At 41.5% G+C, this 10,779-nt stretch overlaps 1 protein-coding gene across 2 annotated transcripts; it reads left to right on the plus strand.

The window, feature by feature from the left end:
- The first annotated feature begins 271 nt into the window (after nt 1–271).
- znf148 (zinc finger protein 148) lies at nt 272–10,763 on the plus strand. 2 transcript variants are annotated; one of them, XM_069154562.1, is made up of 7 exons: nt 272–361; nt 2,246–2,623; nt 4,078–4,203; nt 4,313–4,436; nt 4,566–4,649; nt 4,755–4,873; nt 5,955–10,763. In XM_069154562.1, the coding sequence occupies exons 2-7, from the start codon at nt 2,267–2,269 to the stop codon at nt 7,590–7,592; spliced, it is 2,448 nt and encodes an 815-aa protein (XP_069010663.1). In that variant the 5' UTR covers nt 272–361; nt 2,246–2,266; the 3' UTR covers nt 7,593–10,763. The 2 variants fall into 2 exon arrangements, with proteins under 2 accessions (XP_069010663.1, XP_069010664.1); XM_069154563.1 differs by having other exon boundaries at nt 2,246–2,563.
- The last annotated feature ends 16 nt before the right edge of the window (nt 10,764–10,779 follow it).

The following is a 10,779-nucleotide window of genomic DNA, read 5'->3' on the forward strand; positions in this document are numbered from 1 at the left end:
ATAACCTGTGCTTCAACCGTGAGAATATTTTCTTTTTTTCAGAACGGTTAAAAAAAAAAAATAATAATAATAATTAGAACAAAGACCAGAGATGACTGCCAAACAAATGTGCAATCACGACATTATCAGTGAAGATCATTTCGAGTTGTAGAAGTAGGTCGCCACAGGAGCGTAATCAGCAGCGTGACGAGGAGCGCGCAGCGCGCAGCGCCACTTACACGCGTTGACCACTAGATGGCGACAGACACGTGCTCCGCTGCCTCCTTGAAATGTGATGGTGTATTTGAATATTCCGCACACCGTCGCTGCACTGTAGTCTTGCATAACAATCATGACGGCCAAACGGGTTTAAGACGCGCAGGTAAGAAGAAACAACGCGGCTTCAGTCGTTGACACATCACGCGCGCGCCACCGGGACGTATTGTTGTTGTTTTCGTCGTAGTGGCGAGCTAGCTCGTTAGCAAACGTTAGCTTCGGTAGCAGGCGGCTGAGGAAGCTGGAGGCGCTAGCGCCAACTAGCCCTGCTGAGTTTGGATGAAACGTGCGTTTTTTGTTGTTGTTTTTTGTTTTTTACGCCACGCGGCGTGTGTCGTGTTGAGAGCTGGAGTTTATTTGTTGAACACGGACACACGCGGACTGGACGCAGAGAGACCGCTCAATGTTTGCAAAGCGAGTCGCTAGCCTGCTTCGCTAACTAGCTTCGAGCAGGCCGCGAAAGGTTTGTTCGTCAAGTCGGCGCAAGTAAAAAAAAGTCACTTCCGGGTTTTCCCTTTCAAAGTAAAAGAGTTCAGCTCAGCGTTTGTCGCCGGCTGTGATCTACTTCGCCGATGTTTGTGTTTTAGCGAGCACGTGTTTCGAGGGTCGCAGCGTGTTGATCACGAGTGTGAATGTTTTAGCGTTTGTCCCCGTTTTTCTTTTTTTTTTCTTTTACTTTGAAGTCAGCTGCGAGTCTCTTCCTGCCACCTTGTTTTTTTTTTTTTTTTTTTTTTTTTTTTCCTTCAACACTTGTTTTAAATGCAGGTTTTGACAAACGCGGCTAGCTCGCGTGCTAAGCAAGCGACTCCCCACCACTTAACCCTGAAGTGACACAAGTGAGTGTGTTTACAAAACGGGACGATGTGCGGGGTTTGTTTGTTTTGTTTGTTTTAAACCGTGTTAGATATTTACCCCCCCCCCCCCCCTGCTGTCTCCCGGGTCAGTCCCGGGTCAGTCTGTGTTAGCTACAGTGTTCAAACTCGTGAACCGAGGCTGCTACGCTGAGTTAGCTTCATCGCGTTGAGCTCCAGTGATCGCTCAACGTTGCTTATCTGGCTGAAGAGGACTTTTTACATCCACATCACTCAAGTAAAGGCAACACGGGTGCAATATTTCGGTTGAAATGTGCAACACTCGCTGCTTTTGTAACTTTACTCTGCGATAGTGAAAATATCCTGCGTGACAATATCACCCGTTTCTGAAACTAATATACTTTTACAGCCTGGTTTTAAATAGTAGGTTCAGGGGAGAAAAAAAAACAAAACAAAACAAAAAATCTCAAGTTTCCTGAGTTCGCCGGTGTTGCTTGCGATTCCCTTTCCACTTTGCACAGTCCCATTTTGTAAGATAAGATGACAGAAACAACAGCTGATCCAGTTACAAAAGTTGACACTTTACTGTGATGAGCTGTTGTTTGGGCCATAAGTGTTGATCATAATGTCTGAACGGCTTTGGTAAGCTAAGGAAAGTCATGTCTAAGAGCTTAGGTAATTCAATGTGAACAATTAGTATAATACATAATTATAACCCCCAAAAAAACCCAGAAAGTGTGTTAAAACCCACCTTAAATGATTGTGGAAGGTCTTTCCAGCCAGATCAGAGCCGGTTTTGTTGACTTATTTTTTTTGCCAGGGTTCAGTACCAACATGGGTATCCATTTCTTAAGGCTTAGTGGTCCAAGGTATTGAAATCAATTAAAAAAAAAATAATAAAGTAATTGTCACAATTTGAACAAGAACATCAATTTATGGCTTATAGGAAACTCAAAAATGTAAGTTTACCTTTCTAGTTATACGTTAGAAATCTGCACCTTCACGTGATCGACCACAGTGGACATGCTGTTGTGTTTTGGACATGTTTTATTCTTGATGTTTTTGTGGTTGTGAAGAATTTGATATCCTCCTTCCCATAATTGCTTATGGAATGAGTTTGTTTGACATTTGGCTTGGTTACACTGTCCAGTTGTCTCTCCGTTCCCTTGTTATTTCAGACTAGAGCTACTCTATGTAAGATGAACACTGAGGACAAGTTGGACGGTTTGCTGCTGAAGTGCAGCAGCGGAGGAATAGACGGAGGAGGGCGAGTCGGCCTGGGAAGCGGAGGAGGAGGACTCGTGGTGATGACCCTCGGGGAACGGTCGCTGGCGAACCACCCTCTGTTGGCGGAGGACGATGATGACGAGGATGACGACGAGGACTTGACGGGGAGCTCGCTGGTTACTCACGACCTGGTGCCCCCAGAGCAGCTGATGATGCAGGAGGAGATGACAAAGAATGGTGGAGCAGGACAAGAGGAGGGAGGAGGCGAGGTGGGAGTGCATTTCCCCCTAAAACTCACCAATAAGTTGCCCTGCTTGCTTCATATGCCAGTGAGTTCATGCTGATTAAGTAGTGGTTCAGGTTATGATACTGTATTTAAAGTGTCCACTCGAAGCAATGTCTGTCAAAGGCTGTGATCAACTATTGGCACTCTTGTCCCGAATAACAACCGTTGACAGTTATAAACTGCCTTAAAGCAAGTTTGCAAAATATTTTTAAAATAATGTGAAAGAAGTTTTAAGTAACATTGACTAAATATTTTTCAAAAGATATTCAGTATCTGCGGATACAGAGTGCCAATAAGATACTTGTAATTTCCTAGATAATACAGATGAACAGTGTGCCATTCAAGTTCAATAAAAAATAAAATGAAGGTACATAATGCATTAAGAAAAAATGTGCCTGCATCCAAGCTTTTCCTTCATGTTTTTAATTTAGTTATCTTTTTACAAAATAACCAAGTAAACAAAAGTAATTTTTACCACAGTTCACACTTAATGAGGTTAACAAAATAACCAAGTAAAACAACAAAAATGTGTCTTTATAATTAGCTCTTATTAATTTGACTTCGTGCTGCATATAAGAAGAAGTAAGAACATACTGCAAATGACTATTATAATCACAATTCCACTTTGTTTTGGTGAAATAGTTAAACTTTTACATTCACAGTCACAACAAATTAAAATCACAATTTCACTTGTTCCACTGTATTTAGTTGAGTGTTTAGTTTTTAGGTTCTGTATCAAGTTAGTAATATTGAACGCAGCTCTGTTACTCTGCCTCGCAAAATGCAGACATTAGAAGTGGCTGTTCTGTTCCTTTCTTTTTTGTTTTCAAAATATTTCCACACCGCAAACATTTAAGCTGCATGTATGTGACATGCCAGCTACACTTACATTTTGCTAAAAATTGTGCACTCGGTTTATGACACCCGTGTAACAGCTGAGAGTAAAAAAAAAAAAAAAAAAAAAAAAAAGAATCCTGCAGGAGCCCATAAACTGGGGCAGACATCAGCCAAAATGTTCTCTTCTGCTCCACTAAAGTATAAAGATAATGCAAATGAGAACTTTAAAAGGCTAATTTCTATTCCAAGTATAAACATTGAGGATAATCTGAACTAATCCACAGGATCAGGCTTCATCCCATTTAGGAACTTTAAGAACTTGAATCCTATTTTCATTTTTTTTTTCCGTCCGTAATTGTTACAGATATTTTATTTACTGAATCTTGGAAAGTGCCTGCATAAATTTTAAAAAGTCAATTGGAGGATCTGCAAACACTGTCTCCAGCCAGCTGGCAGTTGCCGTGTTTCAGCTTTTCCTAATTTTTCAAGTACCTGAGGCTTCCCTGCAGCCTGCCAGGTGCCCTTACATTGGTTGATTATCCTCTGCTTGCCCAGTTGCACCTGCCTGACCTGGATAAACCGTTGGCCGGCCGGGTGGCCCTCAAAGTAGGTCATGTGCCATATTAAATGTCTTGACTATCTATGGTGCTACTTTTACAGTTGAGCATCAAGCAGGAACTGAAGCTGTCTGAGACAGCGGCCCATATAAAGAAGGACAAAAAAGCAATTAAGGATCTGATGGTGTGTCCAAAGAAGAAAAAAAGGAAGCAGCGCTCACCAGCAAAGGTGCAAGTCCAATTTATCTCGGCAATCTTTGTTTTCTTAAAAGGCCCGCGAGTCTTTCAGAGTGACTCGTGAAAATGAAGCTAATACTTTGTTCTTTTTGCTGGTGTAGATTCTCAGCATTAATGATGATGGATCGTTGGGCACACCAAACCCCAAGTGTCACGTCTGTGTGCACTGTAATGCTGCATTCAGGACAAACTACCATCTACAGAGGCATGTCTTCATTCACACTGGTATGAATCCCTCATGTTTTGAAATACTATTATATGAGATTGTTTCTTTGAAATTTACAGTGGAGTATCTTTCAGTATCTGTATTGTTATTTAAATACCGATTTTTATTTTTGCTTTTCCAAACTCTAGGTGAGAAGCCATTTCAGTGCAGCCAGTGTGACATGCGCTTTATTCAGAAATATCTTCTCCAGAGACACGAGAAGATCCACACTGGTGGGTGAAGAATCAATGCAACCGGTATTCACAAGGATTTTGTTTGTCTTTTTGGTCCAAAGTGAGTAATTGTTTAATTTTTTTTTCCTTGTCTTTTTTCCTCAGGTGAAAAGCCGTTTCGCTGTGATGAGTGCGGGATGAGGTTCATCCAGAAGTATCACATGGAGAGACACAAGAGGACTCACAGTGGAGAGAAGCCCTACCAATGTGACTACTGTCACCAGGTATGCTGCTCACGTTTGCTTGATAATTTGTGCAAACAAAACAGTTGAATTTGGTCATAGATCAGTTGTTAAGAGCGTATTCAAACCTGTTCAATTCATTTGATCTGGACTGAGGAGACAAAATCATACATGGTTGCATTTTAGCTCTGGAACATTTTATAGTCACACTGACTTTATACAACCAAATTATGTCAGTATGACAGGAAGTCATACGGACTGACAGTTAAATCACTGTTGTGGCGGAGTCATCCTGTATCATCAGGACGCACGTGGGAAAATCAAATCTCAGCGACCGACCGACCGACGTTCTTCACTTTGATGGTTCTTATGTGCGTATTTATGTACACTGGTGGCATAAAGAGCCCCAAGAACAGAAACAGGATGAAAAGGAGACTCTCGTTGTACAGAAATCTACTGGGATGATTACTGTGGAAATGGGGTTGTAATTGATGTAATGTACAGAAGATACAAAGATATTTACTTTGTTTATACAGATGAGATCACTTACTGAGCACTTCACCAACACCAGAAGAATGCATTGTTAACTACGAACTACACCAGAATTTGCTTGAAAATGGGCCAAGACCATATTTTCAAAGAGTCTCGGCCCGCTTGTCTGGTCTGTTCAGTCATCACCTTTGTCCTCTGACCAAATGGACTGAGTTTGTTTGAACCGGAACAAACACATTTGGTGTGAAGCCACCGTAAGACGGCGCTGATTAATGCTCATGTCTTTATATTTGTAGAACTCACAGATCGGACATTGATAGTGAACAGGGAAGCTTAAGACGATTAACTTAAATACTGACCGATGTCAAAGTAGTTAAGATAATGTTTACATCGACTGCAATAAAGAAAAGAGTCAGTTATAAAACAAGGCTGAAGTCATCCAGTGGCTGCTGCATCACTACTATCACGATAAGTATGTCATTTCTATGAAAACATCTCAGTAATATTGAAAGAATTGAATAAATGGAAAGCAGAAAGTGTTTGACTTGAACTGCCCTCCTAAATGTTCTCTACTGTACCGTGTCTGTTTCCTGCAGCAGTAAGATGTATGTATTGTGTCCTTTGTCCACAGTACTTCTCCAGAACAGACCGGGTTTTAAAGCACAGACGAATGTGTCACGAGAACAGGGAGAGGAAGACTAACAAGTCTGCTGGTAAAGTCGGACCTCTGCGTGAAGCAGATTCTTTAGGGCCCCCCTTTCTTGCCAAAGAGTGTTCACTGCCCAAGAAAAAGCGCCAGAAGTGTGCAGAGAAGAGTTCAGGCGCTCCCACGACTGCCCAGACGGAGGGGCACACTTTTGCTGTCGTAGAAACGGAAGAGAAAGAGGAGCAGAGACCGAATAAAATCGAACGTCTAGCTCTCTATGCTGTGTCCTCCAAAGTCAAACACGAGTATGTTATCGCTGACTACTCTGTGGACCTTCCTGAAGAAACGGGTAACCAACACCAGGAGGAAGAGGAGTCACCCGAAGAGACGACGCCTCCTAAACTAGTCCTGAAGAAAGTCCCCAAGAGGAGTCTTAAACAGTCCAGTGAGCCAACCCCTCCCATCTTGTCCACTCTGTCCTCCTTTGAGGAGAACAGTAAGGTCACGCAGTACACCTTTGAAATCGTGGACAAGCAGGGCCTTCTAGACGTAGAAGGCAACACTGAACTCGAGACAGTCGAGACTCTTCAAGGAGGGCCAACAAAACCAGCAGCCAGCAGCACAAACTACGACGACGCCATGCAATTTCTCAAGAAGAAACGTTACCTTCAAGCCGCCATGGCCAACAACAGTCGGGATTATGGCCTGAACACGAGCAGCATTTCCTCCCAGCCGCCTGTTACACAAACTGTGGTGTCTGCCGTCATCGACGAGACTGTTCCTGCCACCATTCTGGAGCCCCAGCCAATCAACGCAGAGATTAAGACGAGTCACGACAAGAATGTTTTGCCCGACGAGGTTCTTCAGACACTGTTGGACCATTACTCCAACAAAGCTAACGGGCAAGCTGACATTTCTTTTAGCGTGGCCGACACAGAGGTTACCTCAAGTATATCTATTAATTCCTCCGATGTTTCAGACAGCAGCCCCGTGGAGAGCCTCGGCGCGTCGAGTGCACAGGTTCAGCCACCTACTGAGAAAGTGAGTCTCCTGCAAGAATACTCCAAATTTCTCCAGCAAGCTCTGGAGAGGACGAGTCAGAACGACAGCTACCTGACCAGCCAGAGCCTTAGCTTGGTCTCCGAAAACCCCACATTAGCTGGACAGCCTCTGTTCTCCACAGAGAAACAGTTTCCTTCCCCCAGCAGGTTCAAATCAGGGATGAGCTCTCCGCTAAGGTCCACTTTAGAGAAACCTCACTTCGGATTGCTGGTTGGGGACTCCCAGCACTCGTTTTCCTTTTCAGGTGATGAAACCACCCCTCCCTCTGCAGTGTCCCCAGCTGAGGAGGACTTCCTGGAGCAGGTCTCGCCCTCCAAAAAGACGGACTCCTCGCAAGGGTTACTGCAAACTTTTCAAATAAGCTCCTTTGATCAGAACTTTAAATCTCATTTCCAGACATCGAGATCTGCATCCTCGTCACAGTTCACCGTTGCCAACGGACAAGTAAGTGTTCGAGGACACAGCACAGACTTCTCAGAGTTCCCTTTAGTTAGAGTCACTGAGACCAGGTCTCAACTGAACTCCTCCCCTGATGTTTCAACCAGCGAATCATTTGGCTGAAGGAAAAGAGGAGGGGGAATCATTTCTGTTAATAATTTCAGCGGCACTTTATCTCATCTCTCCTGTTTTGCCAAAACAAGTCCCATCACAATTACGCGCTCTTTCTTAAAGTAGTTTTTCAGAGAAGATATTCGTGTTTCTTTTGTGTTTTTTTTTTTCTTATCACTTTAAACTAATGGAATTAATTAACAATTTATAAAATTATACTATAATTAGCATTTCCCCTCTGAAAAATATTATCCTCTCCAGAATGTACATTTAAGAGATTAAGCGACCAAAGGGTAACGCAAGAGATTAATTAATATGCTCTCATACCATCGGCACGGAGTTTATTTTTGATGTTGGTGTCAATCAGTTTGCCCTGCACACAAAAAACGATCAAGTCACTCTGTTGCTGCTTGATGCAATATTTCCACTTATTAAAATGTAGGCTGTATTTATGTATGCCTTTTTGTTCTTGCTGTAGCTACCTCCCCTCGCCGTTAATCTGATAAAACAACACAAGTTGTATTCGGCGGTAGAACCTTTTTAGTCCAGCTGTTAAATCATCCACTGAAATGACAGTGGATAGAGCATCGTAACTCAACAACACATCCTTCACTTTACGTTGAAGTCACTTTATTCTTACCTGAAATGGGTATTTCCACGGGGTGTGTGTACCGAGTAGTACAGGAAAGATCTGACTGATTCATTTTCCATTCACAGATTGGGTCTGATTTGGTGGGTGTGATGGCCAAAAATAATATCTAAATTGTGGATGTATTCCCCCGGTGGCTGGATTTCTTGGCACTGATTTTTTACAAACGTGACTCTAGTGCAAGATGGGCTGTTAAATCTAACATGTAAAAAGTTTTCGTCTCCCCCCAATAAGAGATTTGGGCCTCTTGTAGCTGCACACATGTAATGGTTGCAGGATAAATCTTCTTTTCTTTTATGTGATTTGTAGCTAAATGAATTAACAGGATTGTGCTTAGTGTTTGCACAATTTGCACATTCTTCACTACAGGGAATGTAGTATGTACCCTCACGGCTAAGGAATTTACCTAAAGGCCACTTTTTGTTAAAAATGAAATATGTGAGGCAAACCACTTATAATGAAAAACTTTGTCAGATTTGGTTTATTTGAAATTACAAATCATGCTCTTTGCTTTTGTCAGTTAAAAGGCTGCTGCTCATGTAGCTGCAGTTTTAAAGTACTTTGTTGTTCATAACACAGGTTTTGGGGGGGGAACAACAATGGGATGAGGTCCCTTGTATTCACTGAAGTTGTTTTTTTTGTGGGTTTTTTTGAATATATTAAGAAATATACAGCACGTGGGGAAAAAAAAAAAGAGGTGTTTGGTTTAGCAATTTCATTCATTTTGCATCTGTGCCTTTCTGGAATTTTTTTTTTTTTTTTTTTTGTATTTTTTTTTTTTTTTTATTCCAGAATTTCCTTCACTCATTCCTGCATATGTATTTCTTTTTACTCAGTCCAACTCTTGCACAATAAGCTATCAACTTATTCACCCTGTAATATGTTGAAATGTGGGAGCTTTATTTAATTTTGCCTTTCATATTTAAATTTTTTTTTTTTTATTTTATTTTTTTTTTTTTTAGCAAGATATATCAACAAGTTTAACTGTCAGCCTGTTTATCCGTGGCTGGGTGGAAACGGCACGTCACCGACCGCAGCAGTACGAGTACAGATCTATGTCCGGGCCTTGTTGAAACCATGCAGTTTTAAACACGCGAGCGACGACGATCGAGGCCTCTTCTGTACTCCCTCACACTGTTGATTGTTTCCCATGTGTTCATGTGTACGTGACGTCTTAGGTGCTAATGTGTTAAACACTGTTTTAATCTGCGCCATCCAGCTTTTGGTTCTAAACCGATCTTGAGCTCCCTCTTGTTACGACTCCACTGACAATCAGGGACAGACAGCACCGCATTAAATCATCAAACACTCTATTCCTCCTCGTCAATCATTCCCTCTAGAATGTATAGAAATAACCTGCTGTAAATACCTTGTATATTTTTTATGTTCCGAGAAGTACTGTTAGATCTTTGTCGAGAGAGAGAGACGAGGCGTGTGTGCAAGAGACACTTTTTGTCAGCGGAAGGCATGTTAATTTGTTTGCAAGCATTTATTAGATTCAGCAGTGAAACGCTCACCTCCCGACAACATGTGGCTTTCTGAGGATTGTATATATCTCACCACTGTTGTCAGAGGAAAAATTGGCACATTTACCAAAAATATTTAAAGTGGACTTTGCTGTATAAAACTGGATCATGAAAGTCCCTCACCACCAGAAAATGTTGATGACTCGACATTTTCCGGATCAAATATTTAACCTCAGCAGCTATTGAGCAGCTCGACTTAATGTCAATTCAAATAGATTTTGGGTGGAATATGACCTAAAGATAATTAGTTATGTGGGGGGGGGGAGGCGATATTCCACGAGCTGCCCATTTCATTGTAAGCAATCTTTAAAAGCACAGTGCAGACGCGTAATTCTGCTTTTGCAAATGGTCTCCTGTTAAATTCCTCTTAGGAGAATTTCAAATTCAGTGAAGCATTCACAATGTAAAACCGTTAGAGATTCATTAACTTCACAAGCAGTACCATTATTTCCTTTTAATTAATAATGTCAGTAACCTGGCCATAAGTGTCCTTGTATAAGCTAGAGAAAAAAAAAAAAAAATTTGTTTTGTGTAAAAAGATCTGAATTCTGAATTTTTTGATAAAAACTATTTTTGAAACATGTCATTTAAGCCACTGATATGTACAGTATACCGTATGCAGTCACTCTTGCTACCCTCATTTATCTCTGCACAAGTCATGTGTGTCAAGATCATTCTAGTACAGATGGGAGTCTGAACTTTGGCATTTTCATACTCAGAATTCAGAATTTGAGGAGGAAGCCCCCCTCCCCCCCCCCACACACACACCTGCTTCATTATGAGGTTGGTCTGATGTTAGACAGGTTTGTTTGCATGGTCTCTGACTTGTTGGGTCGAGTGATCTTGTTTTATGAATAATGTGCAGCTTTAATTGTAGCTGATTAATTTCAGTCAAGTAACCCATATGATTAGATTTTTTGCAATATATTATGATTTGTAAGCAATCTGATTAAATCGTTGTTTTGATTGTTGTCTGTCATGTCCTTATAAATAAAACAATTCACAGTATGTGACTTTGAATTGT

Source organism: Embiotoca jacksoni, unplaced genomic scaffold (genome assembly GCF_022577435.1).
Source record: "Embiotoca jacksoni isolate LCO1_2020_lvr unplaced genomic scaffold, fEmbJac1.0.p SCAF_2, whole genome shotgun sequence".
NCBI classification, from domain to species: domain Eukaryota; kingdom Metazoa; phylum Chordata; class Actinopteri; family Embiotocidae; genus Embiotoca; species Embiotoca jacksoni.